This window comes from Argiope bruennichi, chromosome 9 (genome assembly GCF_947563725.1).
Source record: "Argiope bruennichi chromosome 9, qqArgBrue1.1, whole genome shotgun sequence".
Taxonomy (NCBI): domain Eukaryota; kingdom Metazoa; phylum Arthropoda; class Arachnida; order Araneae; family Araneidae; genus Argiope; species Argiope bruennichi.
In genome coordinates, this window is record NC_079159.1 from 100,349,856 (window position 1) to 100,368,212 (window position 18,357).

The window sequence follows — 18,357 nt, forward strand, 5'->3', positions numbered from 1 at the left end:
GAAATTGGTTTCAAGATTTTAGTTTATATTCTCACAACAAAACTGCCAAATTCAAAAACTACTGGGAGAGTGATCATTTCTACTTTCTCGTGTACTTACACAGTATGACGTATCTTGTATTTAGTATTATAGTATAATGAAGAAAAATGAATATGCGTTTTGAAACTTTTCCAGTTGATCAATTGCAATCAAAATTGGAAACACAACTGCAATTACGATAATAAAAACATACGTCAAAATCTATTCAGCCAATTTGTTGCTTTGAGTTATTTTATTCACTTCTGTACGGATGAAAGACAAACCATCTATTGGGCGAGTTCTATTTGTTAATATCTATGTTCTTTATATAATGACATCATACATGGAAATAAACATAAAATAATACATAAAAATAAACAAAAATAATACATAAAAATAAACAAAAATAATACATAAAAATAAACAAAAATAATACATAAAAATAAACAAAAATAATACATAAAAATAAACAAAAATAATACATAAAAATAAACAAAAATAATACATAAAAATAAACAAAAATAATACATAAAAATAAACAAAAATAATACATAAATAATGTACAAAATAAAAACAAAACATACATACAAATAAACAAAAAAAACATAAATAATGCGCAAAATAAAAATAAAAAATTACATAAAAGATAAACAAAAAGTAATGCATTAAACATTTATCTAATTTTTTATGCTTTTGATTTATTGTGTTTATAAATAGAGCACAGGACTCAGCAACCTGGTGGTAAGGTATTGACTTCAGGACCGGACTGTTACCGACAAGAAACAAAGTTTCATCAAAGATCCTTCGTGTATGCACCTGTGTACTTGACGTCTACTTCTCTATCTCTGCTACTAATAAGGATGAATGTGTGTGTGTATGTGATGTAACTCGTATGTGTATGTGATGTAACTCGTTTTTGTATGTGTTGTAATCGTTTGTGTATGTGTATGCGATGTAATAGATCGTTTGATCTAGAGATACTAAATTCACATACATACATATACTTGTGTGGATGTAAATGTGCACCTCGAACTGATTTTTTTTTTAATTTTTGATTAGAATTGCAATTAAAAATTAAGGGAAATTTTAATATTTTATCGTGAATATTTTCCAAAATGTTACAGCACAGAAATGATGTTCTTTCGTCCTAAAATAAAAATAATAAATAAAAATATTTTCAACTACATGAAAATTTTTACCATATAATTTATGTTTCTATTTTCAATAAAATTAAAAAAAATATTTTAAATATATTTTATAACAATATATTTTATTATTAAAGTAAAAGTCGTTTTCATTTTTGCTTTTATTATTTTAGTAGCCGCCTTTGGCCACCAGCCGGTTGGCCAGTATTACCGCTCGCTACAATTTTCAACTCATTATTTTAAGTAACTGGTCTCTTAATAGATTCTCAAACAAAACATTAATTTTCAAATTTTGATAGTCATACCAAACTTATACTGTTGTTCAGATCGTTTCGTTCAATTTACTATATATATTTTGCTAATTTGTTGTCATTTACGGTAAAACTTCAACTTTAATTTAAAGTGGAAATGCTGAAATTGCAATTAATATAAAGATATTAATATAAAAACTAAGTGTTTTATTTTATTTATCATCTTTATTGTTATTTATTTATTATTATTATTATTGAATATGAGTACTGCAAACAGAATCGCTCGGTATTTAAGTCTTATGTGAACTACAAAATATTTTTCATAATTTATGTAATATCTCAAACAATAATTCAACAAAAATTTCTCAGATTCAGCATAAAATTCAGTTTTTAGTTTTGCTTTCAAAAGGATTGAAATGAAATCAATAAAAATATTTTGTTCCGGCCTATAAATATATTTCAAAAATTATGAAGTCTAAATTTAATGCAGTAAGGTATCAGATTCTGAGAAATATTCTGGACACACCAAATTTTAAATAAATGAATGAATGTTTCTATTTTCCACGATCAACTAAGACTTATTTATGAAGTTTTGAATGTTAAAAATTTAGAATAACTCAACATTTTCATAATCATAGGCCAATTAATCTTGAGAAACCTTCTCTTCTTGCGTACAGCCGACCACCCCGCCACCACTGAACGTAGCAGTATCGACAGAATCTTGAGAAACCTGCGCGCTGATTGGCGTATTTTCTTTGAAACGATCGATGGAAAATCTAAAATTATCCTTTTTTTTTATTGAATAGTGATATTCAAATTTTCATAAATCAGTCAGTTTAAGTGATTGATTTAGTTGATTGGAAATTAACTCTTTTTATTTAAAATATTAGTGTTTCAAGAACATTTTGTTATTCGTGATTTCCACAGCAGAATCTTTATGTAAAATCAAAAATTCGTTATTTATTAGAGCATTTATTGAATCAAGTTACATAAAATATAATCATTTTTCATTTAGACCATTTTAGCAGATCTGCGTCTTACTAAAGGTTTAAAAATTAGCTGTGTGGCCCTGATTTGAATGGATATCCTGTTCATATTAAACAAAACTTGCCTTAAAATAAAACTGATTTATTGGATTAATAATATAGAGAGTGTAAAAGATCATAAAATAATTTTTCTTGGATTTATTTTTTAGAAAAAATAATATTTCATATTTGTTTCATTTCCTACAGACACGTGCCGAAAATTATATTTTTGCAGATTTCATTACCAAAAAGATTTAATTTATTTTTAATTGGAGCTTTAATCAATGTGATGGCAACACTTTGAAAAAAGCTAATTTTTTCCTATGAATGTGAAACGTGCTCGTGCAGCTTAAATTTTATTTTTATTTTGTGCGAAAAAAAAATTGTTGAAAAATATAGTTAAAATATTTATTTAAAAATTCATTAAAAATAGAAATTTAATTTTAAGATTAAAACATTGGTATCATTTAAAACATAAATTTTTGATCTTTAACTTCATGTAAAAATTAAGATTTATCCCACAGGGAAATACCTCATAATACCTCACGATTAATTGCTTTGTAAATAACTAGGTTCTCTCTTTCCTGGTCAGTATAACAATGGTAGAGGAATGAGTTGCCTTTATATCGATGACTGGCTGTACTCCTTCTTGTGTGATGGATGTATAGATTGCATTGCAATGAACTCCATTCTTATCTTAGTGCACGAATAGGCTTCTCTTGTAGGCCTGTTCATTCATTTTTCGCCGGATGCAAAGGCAGGACGGGAGTAGCTCCTTTGTGGTTAGAATTAGGATCAAGAAATCTTACTTACTTAGGATCAAGAAATTAACTTTAGAATCAAGTAACAGTGACATTCTTTTTAATTGTGTCTATTTTTAAATGCTGCTGCTCTTGGCTTGGATGTCCCATTTTCAACAAGGTTAAGAACATTTTATAGTAGTAGTTTCAAATCGAAATGTTGTTTCTAAAACTTTACAACTTCAATCACTTTAGTGATGATCCATTGTGACTGTTCCAAGAATTCATCGCACCGAGAGGTGAATTGTGGCTATTAAGTTGAAAAAAGTGATGTGAAATTTAGAATTTTTCCTTTCTTCCTAAATATTCGAAAACGACTTATTTAGTCTTAAACTATTAAAAAGGTTATAGAGCGTAAAAATCTGTGTAAAATGAATACCAACTTTATATTATAGAAGTATAAACATTCGTTCTTATTTAAATTCCGATAATTTTTTTAATTTCAATAAAAAAATCCCCTGTCTTCTTAAACATATGTTGTAAATCAAATAACTAGCTTAAATACAGATTCTATGCAACATGTTTATATGTATGCAAACGTATTTTGGCAATTGCGTGGCCGAAAAGAAGAAATTTCTGAAATTTAGTTTCGATTTATTTCGTCCTGGGAGGCTTATTAGAAACAAGGGTGAAGCAATGAGATACATCAGTCTACATACTACCACAAGAGACAAAAAAAGATCGAAATGTTTTCCTTCAGTGATTTTAATATGAGATTTTGATAGGGATTTCTTACGTGTATTTTTAGGAAAGGAAACTTAATCATATTTTTAAAAAAAATTGTAAGCATTAGGGATTTCTATCCCGTCTCTTGGAGAGTGAGAAAATACTGAAGTCAGCAGTTTTATAGAGCACGTGTAGAATTAATTAAATTAAAAAAAATTAAATTGGATCAGAAAATAAGAGACCATTTTAGAATGAAGTTAACATGGGCAAATTTAAGATAAAAATTTGGAAATTAATTAAGATTGAAATTAGATTTTAAAATATCATTACAGCTCTATAGTATAACTGAATTAGAAAGCTTGCGTAGTGTGGAATTTGGAAAAGACGTTCCAGCTAGTTTTTCCGAAAAAAAATGTCAAATTCTTTTTTCCTTCAGTGATTTTAATATGAGATTTTGATAGGGATTTCTTACGTGTATTTTTAGGAAAGGAAACTTAATCATATTTTTAAAAAAAATTGTAAGCATTAGGGATTTCTATCCCGTCTCTTGGAGAGTGAGAAAATACTGAAGTCAGCAGTTTTATAGAGCACGTGTAGAATTAATTAAATAAAAAAAAAATTGGATCAGAAAACAAGAGACCATTTTAGAATGAAGTTAACATGGGCAAATTTAAGATAAAAATTTGGAAATTAATTAAGATTGAAATTAGATTTTAAAATATCATTACAGCTCTATAGTATAACTGAATTAGAAAGCTTGCGTAGTGTGGAATTTGGAAAAGACGTTCCAGCTAGTTTTTCCGAAAAAAAATGTCAAATTCTTTTTTCCTTCAGTGATTTTAATATGAGATTTTGATAGGGATTTCTTACGTGTATTTTTAGGAAAGGAAACTTAATCATATTTTTAAAAAAATTTGTAAGCATTAGGGATTTCTATCCCGTCACTTGGAGAGTGAGAAAATACTGAAGTCAGCAGTTTTATAGAGCACGTGTAGAATTAATTAAATTAAAAAAAATTAAATTGGATCAGAAAATAAGAGACCATTTTAGAATGAAGTTAACATGGGCAAATTTAAGATAAAAATGTGGAAATTTATTAAGATTGAAATTAGATTTTAAAATATCATTACAGCTCTATAGTATAACTGAATTAGAAAGCTTGTGTAGTGTGGAATTTGGAAAAGACGTTCCAGCTAGTTTTTCAGAAGAAAAATGTCAAAGTTTCTGAACTATGTGATGCAAAATCTCTCAAGTCTCCTTTGCATACGAATTTTGAACGAAATCAATGCAGCAACGATTCATAAAAATACAATTTATTTTAAAAAGCAAATGCATTTTTTTTTTTTTTTTTTTGCTATATATTAAAATGTAATATCAAACATAATAGTTCAGAAAAGATATTTTAAATACAGAGATGAAAAAAATATATTTTATATACCAATAAACTGTATAATTTCATTTACAAACTCATCAGGTTTTTCCAAGTGATAATTGTGGTAAACATCTTTTGCAACAACAATTTTGGAATTTGGAAAACGTTTCTGAATCACGTCCTTGTCTTTAAGTCTGGATAGAAAAATGAAGAACAAGAATTTTTTTATATTAATAACATGTTGGGGTAATACATAATAAGGAAAAAAAATTAAATACTACTTTTGAAAGCAAGATAATAGCAAAACCAATTTACAATATTATTTGAATAATATCAAAATTCATCTTACACAAAAATTTTGCTTCATTATTTGTGATAGTACATACATTGTAAATGTGGAATTGCTGCAATTTTTACTAATGCATAAATTAAATTTTCCCTTTTTAACAATAATTTGAATAATTTAATAATTAGTTAATAAAAAGTTTTTTATTTTTTTACTATGTTTTAGCAAATAAATAAAATTAGGCAACTTATAATTTATAATTAATTTAAATTTTTAACTACTTTTTCCTTATTAGGTAGAAATTGATATTTAAAATAAACTTTCTGAATTACATATAGCTGCAGCCCTTTTTCTTCTTTATGAACATTTATGCAATCGCAATTAAAAATAAAAAATAAAAATATTAAATCGCTTGAAAGTGTAAATTTTTTTCAATTAAATCATTTTATTGCATTAAAAAATCAATTAAATATTAAGGCTGGCAGTGGTAAAGATTTTTTAAATCTTGCATATGAAACTGTATTTCGACATCTTTCATTCAGTAATTGGAAAGAGGCGTCATAATCAAGAAACGCAATTGAAATAAGTGATCTTTACAACTATTGTGTACACGCGGTAACTATCGGTACTGAAATTAAAAGCAGTTCTTCTTGGATAATTCTTTTTTTACGAAGAAAGTCATATTATTTTCAGACATGGTTAACTTCTGCGCTTTTGCGCATGCGTAAGGAGGTATTGATTTCACCAAAGTAAGGCTGAAAAGAAAGAGGGAAGAAAAGATGTTTTCATTTTGTATAATGATTATGATCTTAAACCGCACCTTTTTTTAAAGCAAAAATGATTTACACACTTAAGTGAATAGGTATTTCAAGTCTACCTCTTCCATTTCCTCCAATGCTTTTTTCAATGCACTTTTTGGGAACTTGAGAATTGTTGCACATTCCTCAGATGTGGAAAGAGTAAAAATTTCTTATTCAAGGGGGAAAACGCTGTTAGCTGTTTTAGGAAATAGCGAATGAGTTATTTATGGGTACTGAAATGCTATAATGTTTTGACAGCACGAGGAACATGTCAGTTTGCACCTTTTCTGAATAGAGAACTTATAACTTCCTGTCATACCAACAGGGGGTTTTGAGTAGCTAAAATCACGAACTGTAGACATGATATATACAAATATGAACTGATAAAGAAGATTCTGACTTACATGATCTTCTTTACTTATTGTACGAGAAATGCCCCAATTCATTTACATTTGGAAAATATTTTTAAAGTTGGTGAGAAGTGAAAATTTTATACAAATTAATTATTGAGATATTTAAGCAAGAACTTACATAGGAATCGTTGAATACTCTCCTGAGATGAACAAAGCTTCTACAAGGTAAACCGAATCTTCAGACAAATCTGTTTGAAAATTGTGAGCACTTGCCAGAGAATTGATAACAGCGTCTATATTGAAGTCCCATACAAATTTATTCGACTTGTCCTTGTGAAATGGTAAAGGAATTTTTGGTGGTCTCGAAGTTTTATTTTCTGATTTCTGAAAGAGAAGAGAACGATTATGAAAACAAGTCTTCATATGATTCGAGACTTAAGTAGTAATTTTTCTTCCCTCAGTCTTCCTTTGCTATATCTTTATGCACTGGAATATCTTTATGCTAAGGCAATTTACTTATAATTGCATAGAGAATATAGGCGACATGGATTATATTTTGGCTAAGTCATTCTTTCAAAGCTTAAAACTGTATATTTGAATCACTTGGGAATGTGCTTCTATAAAATTAATTTTGAATAAATTATTAATTTTATAAGCATAATTCCCTTATAACATTTTGCTCTTGAAATAGGACGCTATTAAAAGAGAAATTGCATTGTTCAAAACTTCATATTCTTCAAATACCGTTGATTACTTTTTTTTTTTTTTTGCAAAAACTCAACTTTATCCTTAATTTATGATCTCTTTCTACAAATTAGTACTATACATTTTTGCTGTTACTTCAGATTCCAGTTACATTATAGTGCATTGCCTCCCCTTCATAGTATTTTTTTTTTTCATTTATCACACATTTTTGAACTTCTAAAGAGGGAAAAAAATAATTTGTGCCAAATAGCAATTTACTTTCGGGAATAGTGGAAATTCAAAGGATTATCGATATGACGCCCAAAGACAATTAACGAAATAAAGAGCAGATAAACGTTCTTTGCAAGTCTAAACTTATGTTATTAATGCGACAAATAAAAATATTGAAATAAATTTTCTCTTTCAATGCCTCATTAAGCAAATTTTACCTTTATTTATTCATAATTTTTACTAGGAAGAATCATTTTTTAAGCTATGCCGAATAATTACCATGACAGAATTACTTTCGCATAAGAGGCGGAGTTTAATTGAATGATCGCTGTCTGACAGTGAAAGGCGGAAAATTGAAGATAGAGTCATATAACCATCCTTGACCAAGGATCAACTCTCCTATGGAAGATACATTCCGTCATTGTAGTGGATGCAACTGAACCTCATAATATTATTATGCCCACCAGAGAAGAGAGAACTTAGTTACATATTCGACAACTTCTCATCTACGTATTCTGGCGATACAGGAAGAATGGTAACTACATAAAGAGTGAACCCTTCTCTGCCTTGATTCCGAGGTGTACTTGAACAACTGACGCCGTGATAGCAAAATCCTGAAGGCCATTCCCCGCCAAGATATAACCCTTCCCAAGAATTCACCTGTAATTGGAGTAGAGGTAACTCGATCTCACAAGGAAAGGTTCTGCCCACCTGAAAAAGGAGAATCATTCTGTTGAACGGTGATTTCTCGTAGTGGTGCTCCGTCGTAGGATCTGGTGTGGTGTGGTGTGGAGAGGGGGGTACCAGCTCAGGTGTCGTCTTCGTCATCTGACCGTGGTTCAAAATGACGAGGTCCGTCCCAAAATAGCCCTAGTGTTACTTCAAATTGGACGTTAATATAACCAAACCAAACCAAACCGTCGTAGGATAAGCCAGATACAAAGGAAGTCGAGCAGTTGCATATTTGATAGACAGATAGATTTTTTTAGATAGATTTTTGGTGTTTTAACAGGATTAGCTACCAATAGAAACATGTATTCAACGGCTATAAAAAAAAACATCGACACACCTTGCACCAAGCGAGAGAGAATAGTTGCTGAAGCTTCTTCTGCGCTGCTGCTTCGGAGAAAGAGGGTGGAATTTCCTCCAGAGAATTTTTTGCCATTATTAAAATGGATCTAAACTGCTGAGTTTCTTCATATTGCTCCTCATCAACAGAGATAGTCATGTCTACAATAATTAATTTCTCCACCATCTCAGGCTGTTAAAAAAAAAAAGAAAAGAAAGGGGTTTAGTCCTACAGATATTTAAAATAAAGTTTGTTCACCATTTTTTTTTAAATGTAATTTTTCAAATAACGAGAACAGATGTAAGAAATAATGATTGGTAATAAGTATAAACATTGAGTTTTGAATGGAATTTTGATATCAAGGTTGAGGTAAATTCCATATAAGTAGGACAACCGGGAAGGGTTTAGTGGTAAGGTATAAGCTGAATGGCTTTATTCACGAAATCTGATTTCAAGAAAGATTCATCGTGTATAAAAGCCAGATGCACATTAAATCTGATGTTGCGTGTGCGAAACACCTAACGTTACTGTAGTAGGAAAGTTTGGAGAGGGAAGTGCTGCCTCAAGTGAAGTTGATAGCCATGTAGGGAATTTAGAGCTATAAATTTAGCATGTACTTATTCCTTGCGTAATGAGTGGTCACAGAAAAGTTTTTTTTTTTTTTTTAAACTTCAATTAAATTTTTGGTTAAAAATAAATTTTAATTTTAAAGTTTTTTCTTAATAATTTCAAAACATATTATTGCACAAACACCACTTTTACACAACTTAAAGATAAATGGAGAGATAATACTTCTATAAGGGGTGAAAAGTTTAAAAAATTAGCTTTTCAGTTCTTTAATTTTATTTATGTAGTTTTTTCGCTTATTTTAATAAATTTGTAAGACATATTTAAAAATATTTTTTATAGCATTACTTTTCATAATTATACTTGCAGTTACCTGCGTTTATATACCTGACACTTTTTGTAGGCACGCTATTGTTGCCATATTACCAACGAAAGCTCTTTCGTACGTTTTTTATTTCGTGCAGCGATATCGAAAGAAACTGAAGAATGCATATTATTAATTTACACTGAAATTTAAAACAAAATATAATCAGTTTGGAACAAAAATAAGAAATATTCCATGGTCCTTTGAGTGGAACTTCGAGTAATCATAGTTGTTCAAAAAGAAATATAATCATATTCATTGGTTCTTTTTTAAAAAAGAAAAATTCTAATTTGCTTGTTTTGTAAAGAATATTAAAATAATTCTTGACCATTTGAGTTTCAACTTTTTTTTTTTTTGCATCTTAGCTTCTATAATTAAGAATAAATTACAATCAACAGAGTCGGGTTTTCCCCATATCAAAAATTACAACTAATCCATCAACCTCCTAAATCTCTACTAATAATAAGGTTGAATGTGTGTGTTTTGGTGCTCAACAGGTCGGACTGTTTGATCTAGAGCTACCAAATTTAGCACATATATACCTTGGAGGGTGAAAATGTGCACTTCAGAGCGATTTTTTTGCAATTTTTAATACGAATTTTAATTAATTAAACAGTAAGCTGGATTGTTCTGTTTGTCCATGATAACTTCCGAAAATATTACCGCCTAAAATAAATTTTACATCGTTTCAAAATTTTAAAAAAGTTATCTTTTCAATGATACTAATTTAATAACTGTGCGAATTTTTTCTTAATTTTGGCAAATTTTTAATATATATATATATATATATATATATATATATATATATATCATGCGATTTTCTTCCATTTTTGAATGCTCAAGAAGAAGGATATTATTTAATATCTATGTAGTTCATTAAACGAATAAAAAAATAAAAACTGAAAGCATAGTTACAATGAAATTAGAAAGTTGATGAACCGGACATTTACGCTTTTAATTTTGATATGATATAATGGGATTGACCTCCATTAGAACGTTTTATGTATAGAGCGAGAGGAACATACAATAATAAAAATAATTTAATGCCTGATAATTTGCCGAAGATATGAGCATGAAGTTATGTTTGCAGGATTTAAATAAAATTAAATATAACAAATATTCCTGGCGAACTAGCTGGTCCCTATATCCGACTATATCACCCTCATCAATTGGGAAATGATTCAGTAGCATTACCCGACTTTACACTAACAAGGACGATTTAAAAATCAATGAAAGTTGAATCAAGAAAGTTCATTATTACAAAAAAAATTCTTACTTTTAACAATGTAAATCTTATTGCTGCTCTACCGCCTAAACTGTGAGCCACGAGAATAGCCTTGGGAATGTTTTGCTTCGCCATGAAGTGATCCAAATCTGCTACAAGGTGTTCAACAGTGAACTCATCCGACCAACCATTCGATCCGTGATTTCTCATTCCTATAGCATAAACCTGAAAAACAATATTGGGATTGAATTAGTATTTTATGGTAAATCTTTTTTTCTTTTTTTTAAACAACAAAAGATTAAATATTTGGTGTCGTTTTAAAAAAATTATTTTATTTTCTGATTAAAATCACTTCTTTGATTTCAAATTTTTACTTTTTTTTAATGTTTATTCTATTATGTATGATATATAGAGTATTACATTAGCGAAAATATTCAACACCAAGATTTGGATACATCTGCATGTTTTTGATTTTGAAATTCGAAAAGCTATTTTTGTAATTTTATCTTCAAATGAATGCATATTGTTAATTTACATGAAATTTAAAACAATATTTTATCAGTTTGGAGCAAAAAAAAAGGAATTATTACATGGTTTTTTGAGTGGAACTTTGAGTAATCAGAGTTGTACAAAAAATTTAGTCATATTCATTGGCTTCTTTTTTTAAAAAGAAAAATCCTGATTTGCTTGTTTAGTTAAGAATACTAAAATAATTCTTGACCATCTGCGTTTCAACCTTTTTTTTTTTGCAGCTTAGCTTCTATAATTAAGAATAAATTAAAACCAAGAGAGTCGGTTTTCCCCCAAATCAAAATTTACAACTCTTAAGTTTTTTAAGTTGTGTCTAAGTCTCTTTAAGTTGTGTTCGTCTTTCAAAATTAAATTTCAAAATATTTCAATTCCATCCAAAATTTCTTAAAAAAATTCAATTTATCCTACTAACAATATGAAAAAAATTGATATATTTTGCATCAAAATTTAAGGAAATATAAAAGGTAAAAAATTATGTATGTATATACTTAAGGATGAAGTTCCCCTTCAATTAATTTCTTGCATGTTTTTTGAAATCAAATTTCGAATTATTCACCGTTACCATAAAAAAAAAAGAAGCAAAATGTGATTTTCGCAGTCTCTATAACTCTATATTTTTTATAGAATTTTTGAAATAATGAAGGAATAAATTCTCTAATTATCGTTAAACTGCCATAAATTTTATACAAAAATCTCTTTATCATGTACATAACCAACAATTCTACAATTACTTATTTTCTGACGGTATTAGTCAATTTTCTGCTACAATTTCGCAGGTTAACGTTTTCATCTGTTGAGATGACAGATTTGAATTATATTATGGTATTATCTGTTAGCATATCATTAGTTCAAAAAGTATTTGAACTTATTTGCAAACGTTTCATCCAAATAGTGCTATTAAAAATTAGGCAATCAGAGGGTTAAATCAGGTACTCCAATATAGGATTTGTTAATATTTTAGTGTAATTTAAATTTCTTTTTGAATAATTCTTTCTTTGTCGTTTTAGTCATTCACACGCTTCATGTCCTTAAAATAGTATCATCTTTTTATGTCAGAATTATCTAGAAATGACGGTGATGCTTTTTTAGTATCTGTTTTTTTGTGTGAGAATAATAAACGCAAGCCAACCTGAAAGTGTTTATTAATGCGAATATGATACTTTATTTTCCACTATCCAGCATTTTTTAAAAATAGAATTTGCATTTGGCAATGCATTTATTCTATTAGTAAATCATCATTTGTTTCAATCTGATTTTAATGGTTAGTTTTGATTTAAATGTTTAATTTATTGCACATTATGGATTCGGAAATTTCACATTTTATTTGCACCTATTTTTTTTAAATGCCAGATTGTAGTAGAAGTTAATGAGTTGAGATTTACTATTCAATAGTATTTTTTATTTTGTATTTTGCATGGCATTTTCACGGAAACGTAGAATTGCAGTATTTTGGGAATCAAATTTCATTATTCTTGAGATAGATTAATTTTTTTTGTGTGTGCATATTTTCATTTTATTGTTCATTTAATCATTTATATTTTCCTTCTCAATGTTTATATTTGGCAATATTCATTATTTTATAAAGTTCATCTATTTTTTTAATAAAAATTCTAAGCCTTTATCATGGCTGATTCATTTTTGTAAATGGACCACTAATTGTTTCAATCACATTTTAGTGATTACTTTTGATTTTAGAGTTCGTGAACATAGTAAATAGAGAAGATCCCTCTGTACAGAAACAAAACTTTTAATTCTATTATATATTAACATTTACATTAATATTTAATTACTATGTATTAACATAAAGTATAATACATGTAATATTTTTCCATATTTTTAAGCACTCTGCCAATGTGTATGATATTTCTATTACCGATAGTTAATATGTGATAATCATATTTGAAATATTTTCAATAGGATAACAGCCTGTCTAGATGAGCAAGTCTTCTAGTTTAATTAAATAACAACTGTAGATTTATTTCAGTAACGATTTGAAAGTCGTGCGAGCAAACATACCTTTCTTCCAGTGCTGTCAGCAATGCGGCTCTTTACTTTGTGCCAGCAGTTAGGTGTTGCTAGGAGTCCGTGAATGAAAATGATTGGTGGTTTACTCTCAGTATTTTTGAGTTTATCAGAAGGCTCGTAAGATGTGAAAAACAAATCCACAGGTGTCGGTCTGAAATGAATTGTTTCATGCTCATATTGTGTTAATATTTTCACCAATAGCTTTTAATAAAGTACAATAGGGCACCGTTCATACTTTTCATATTTAAACATTGTTTACATGTATACATCATTTCATCACGGTCAGTGGTGGATTTCCGATTCCAACTGCCAAGTGGCGATAGGTTGAGAGGGGGCCGCAAAAGGATAGATTAAAAATCTTCATTTCCTAATTGCTAAATAAGTAACTTTGTAAAAAATACAAATGCAAAGAATTATAAAATAGTAGGATAAAATGATCAATTTATCAAGTATAATTGGTCAGGTTCCTGTAAGTTTGATTACATTTACTACGTGATAAAAATATTCATAAAACCGAACGTCTGCTTCAATAATGGTGTCTACAGATGTATATGTTATGCAACTCGGAAACATAATCTCTATCTTAAATACTAATAAAAATGAATGAGCGTGTGTATTGGCCTCTACAGGTCATTTGACCTAAGCACCACATTTGGCATGGAGATTAGAAATAAGCTCTTCGGAGTGTTTTATTTTTAAATTTAGCTAGAAAATTGCATTTTCTCTAGATTTAGCTTGTTTATTTAGCTTGTTGCCCTTTTGGCTGTTAGCATTCAGTTTTTGACGAATTTGATGTAAAATGTGATACAACTCCTCTATTCTAATGATTAAAAATTTGTTAAATTTATTCTTTCTCGCTCTTGACATTTTTAACTCTTCAACCGGCTGGAACGTAGAAAGTCGCTCCAATGTGTCTCTTGAAAACCGCCTGGAACGTAGAAAGTTGCTTTCCGAAAACTGATTTAAACCCGGCTCCGACGTAGAAAGTCGTTAATACTTTCCCCCTTTAAATGCAATAAACGATGTGGTTCATCTGCTTGTTAAGGTCATTCTGTGGTTTTCGCTGACAGTTAGAATTTGGGTAGTCCCTCCAATTAGGGGAAATAACGTTCTTTTGATCTTAACTTTTGGATCTAACTATTTATTTTTTTACGGTTTAGAGTGAACTTTAGTAAAAGTGTTTTTAATTATTTTTTATAAACGTTTTTATTTAAAGTATCTTGATAAATTTAGTTACTATCATTCTTTTTTACTGCTTAATTATTACGTGTATATACAGAGAGATGAACAAATTGACTCTCAGCTGATGGATTTCATTTGAAATTTAATAAAAACTTACAACTTTTAAATGAAGATCATGCACCAATTTTTTTTAAATCTAAATTATTATGTTTTTGAATTCTTGCACAGATTTAATTCTTTTATAAATAGCTTAAAATAACAAGTAATATAGTATAGGATTAGAAGTTCTTGCGTTTATTTCTTGGAAAATACAGTCGAATCCTCATTTATTGAAAGTCCATGCATCGGAAAAATTCTAGAAATTATGCTATTTTCAAGAACCTCGGATTTCCATTAAAAAATATTTCTATATATCAAATAAAATTTCTATATATCGAACAAAAATTTTGTTCCATATAATAGTGTAAATAATTATCCCTTGCCGATAATAAATAATGGTATAAAATAAATGTAATTGTTTATGCATGGGCAATAACTTAATGGTAGCTGATTACTTATGGATCTGAACAAATTAAAAAATTATTTCAGTCTTGATGAATTCGAAGATGATGATGACGATGAAGATGAATTAATTGTAAAACAAGAAAACAAATAATGGAAGTATTCTAAACGGTTCGATACGGTTTGAGAAAGGTTTCCGAAAAACATTTTTTCTGAATAAATTTGAACATTATTTTTTAAACAGGTTCAGTAAAAGTTTATGTTCAAAAATACTTTTCCAAAAATAAATAAAATTTTTTAAAAATGACTTACTATTATTAATTTTAAAATTAGTTACTTACTTTTTCTTTACATATAACCAAACATTTTTTAATTCACTGTAATAAAACTGAAAATTACATACGTATTTATTTATTTTTTAAAATAAATTTTTCTGTAAGTTTAATTTTTTAAAAAAAAATCTTACTTAACACCAAAATGTTAACTACTCATGATTGTTTTTAGTAAATGCAGCATGTCGATATTTCGATATATCGAATGCTTTTCTACGAAACATAACGTTCAATGCTAGAAATTATGTTATAAAATTTATACACGAGTTAGCTCGAGTTGAGAGTTAGAAATTTATGTATTATTTCTTAATGATTCATGATATCATATGTATTTCTACATGTCTTTAGGCTATGCGCAAGGCAATATGAAACTAAGCGACTTTTATTTTAAACATAGGTTATCATATAATGTATTATATATTACAAATAATATGTATCTTTTATTTAAGACAATCTGCTTTTGGCGACAAATCAGTTTCGTTCAGAATATTGATCATATGTAATTACTATGCATAACTTACACATGATTTGTTCTACAAAGTATTTTTTAGGGTCAAATTGCGACAGGCATTAAAGGTGTGTTATTTTAATAGCCTTGGACCTTTTCAGAATATCGTGTATATGACTCTTATTATTGGTCATAGAAATGTTACAAAAAAGGCAACTAAAATGTCATAGAAAAATGTCATAACTATCTAGGTTATTTATCGCCTTATTGTATATTGTCTTTCGCGATACTATAACTTCATTTCTTATTCCTCATTTAATTCATTTTTTTATTCCTTATTTATAACTGTGCTTTCAATAATGGAAAAAATACTAACGTAAAATATTTCATCTAATAATAATAAAAAAAATTTGAATTTCATTGCAATAAAGAAAATATTGTTAAAAATTATGTAAAAAATACTTTTAAATTATTTTTTTTAATCAGCAAGAAACTGCGCGACTACTAAATTCATATCATTAAAAGGATAATTTTTTTGTTTTTTTAGAGTTGCTTTAAGGATTATTCATAAGCTTGAATTTTTTTAGAAGTTATAGTGAAAAAATGTTTTTAAAGTAAATAAAATTTCGAAGAAATGTTTCAATTGTGTTCTTGTATAATCTCCAAAGTACATCTATGCAGAAAATTTGGTAATTTTAGGACTATTTGTCTATCTTGAAGAATGACAAAAATACACAGGCACACATTCCTTTTATCTTTGTAATTAATCTTACTAATACACCTTAATTCATTTTAATTGCATTATGATCCACTTCTTAAATTAGAGTAATGATACATTACGATTTTTTTGAACTGTCAATTTGACTTTTCATTGCCTATATAGGATCTTTTTCCCCTGGCAACTTCTTTAAAAAATAAAATAGCATCCCGTTTTTATCCAGAAAATTTTGTTATGATCCAGAAATTAAAAAATAAATGAAAATCAATCAATTAAAGGGGAAAAAAAATAGTTCGGTTAAAATAATTTTTCAGCAAATTTTGATGTTTTTTTTTTTTTTTTGGTTGGTTGGTGATATGTTTTAAAATTTTTGTTACAAATATTGATGAATTTGAAAAAGGAATGAGTTTTGAGTTTTGGGAAGATTTAATATTATTCCATGCAATCTTATTTGAATTCGCGGCTTTCTAGATTTCTATTTATTAAGAAAAACAAAAGAATTTAACAAAATATTTATTTTATGGCAATTTTAATCGATAATGGAGTTCAAATAATTCTTATTAAAAAATGAAAAATCGTTTGCATTTCGTACTAAATTTACTTTTAATTTTTGAAATTAACATATGAATACAATTTTTTACCTGTCAAACTTTTACAAATACTTATTGCAGTTTCTTGAATGCCTTTTCTTATCTAATTAAATTTTCATTTATATTAATTGATTTTAAATCAGTTAATCTTTTAATTTATTCCACACATAAAACGAGTTGAGCACTTCTATAGTAATGAAATAAAATCAATTTTCTCCACTTTATTATTATTAAAAAATTGCGTAAAAGAAATTACTTACTTATTTTCACTATCCATAGCGACACACAAAAGATTTTCAGTAGGCTATAAATGATGAGAAGTTACTAAGTTAATGCTGCATGCTAGTGAATACAACGGGGAAGGCAAACGAAAAACATAAAAGATACGTATTACTCTTAATGCCTTCTCAGACGGCCAAATTCCGTCTACACTTTCGTGGAGAAATGCGCATGGAAAAATGTGTGTAGTGACGTCACGTGGGGATTTGCTGTATGGTAAACCTAAAACACAGGTGTACTTTATGGCTAATTTATCGCTCTTTATTGCTTTTTCTGTTTTGTGAATACCGTACATTCCGTACATTATATTCTGGGATATATTGCTGTTATATCAATTTTGTTAATTTTTCACTAATAATGACCGGTTTACATACAACCCCCCCCCCCTAATAATTGCATAATGTATCTGTATTGGTATTTTATAGATTAAATTGTGAAAATCAAATTTAACACAGAAATATGCTAAAAAAGCGATTTTGTGAGTTGGATATGTAATTAATTTTAAAAATAAAAACTTCACTATTATTTATTGATTAAAACATGAAATAATAACAGAATCATTCATATTCTGCAATTCCCTCAAATGTACTATATAATGCGCTGAACAATATTTCAGCGGTAAGAAAATGAATTGAACTTTATTGACTTTCACAACCGCATATTAATTAAATAATTTTTTAACTGTATGGAAGATGTTAATTACATATTTTAGAAATTCAATAATTCTACCATTATTTAAAAAAAATTTAAAGATTTAATCTGATCAAATACAGTTTACAAGAAGATAGTTCACCTAAACATTAATAATTTTTTTCAATTCTGAAAATAAATTTTCTTGGGTTTTGATGACTATCTACGTGTGTCAATATCTCTTCATCTTCTGATAATTATTGTA

The 18,357-nt window shown here is 28.1% G+C and overlaps 1 protein-coding gene across 1 annotated transcript; it reads right to left on the minus strand.

The window, feature by feature from the left end:
• Positions 1-1,117: 1,117 nt before the first annotated feature.
• LOC129984578 (protein ABHD11-like) lies at positions 1,118-17,614 on the minus strand. The gene is made up of 7 exons (XM_056094492.1): positions 17,444-17,614; positions 13,404-13,563; positions 10,908-11,081; positions 8,701-8,892; positions 6,895-7,100; positions 5,344-5,471; positions 1,118-1,165 (listed from the first exon to the last, which is right to left on the minus strand). The coding sequence occupies exons 1-7, from the start codon at positions 17,458-17,460 to the stop codon at positions 1,137-1,139; spliced, it is 906 nt and encodes a 301-aa protein (XP_055950467.1). The 5' UTR covers positions 17,461-17,614; the 3' UTR covers positions 1,118-1,136.
• Positions 17,615-18,357: the final 743 nt, after the last annotated feature.

Bases quoted from the DNA above. Each gene is read 5' to 3' on its own strand.
- LOC129984578 (XM_056094492.1), bottom strand. The intron at 8,893-10,907 runs GTAAGAATTTTT...TTTTTTTAACAG, and splicing joins TAAGATTTACATTGTTAAAA to CCTGAGATGGTGGAGAAATT. The intron at 5,472-6,894 runs GTAAGTTCTTGC...TTTTCTATCCAG, and splicing joins GAGTATTCAACGATTCCTAT to ACTTAAAGACAAGGACGTGA.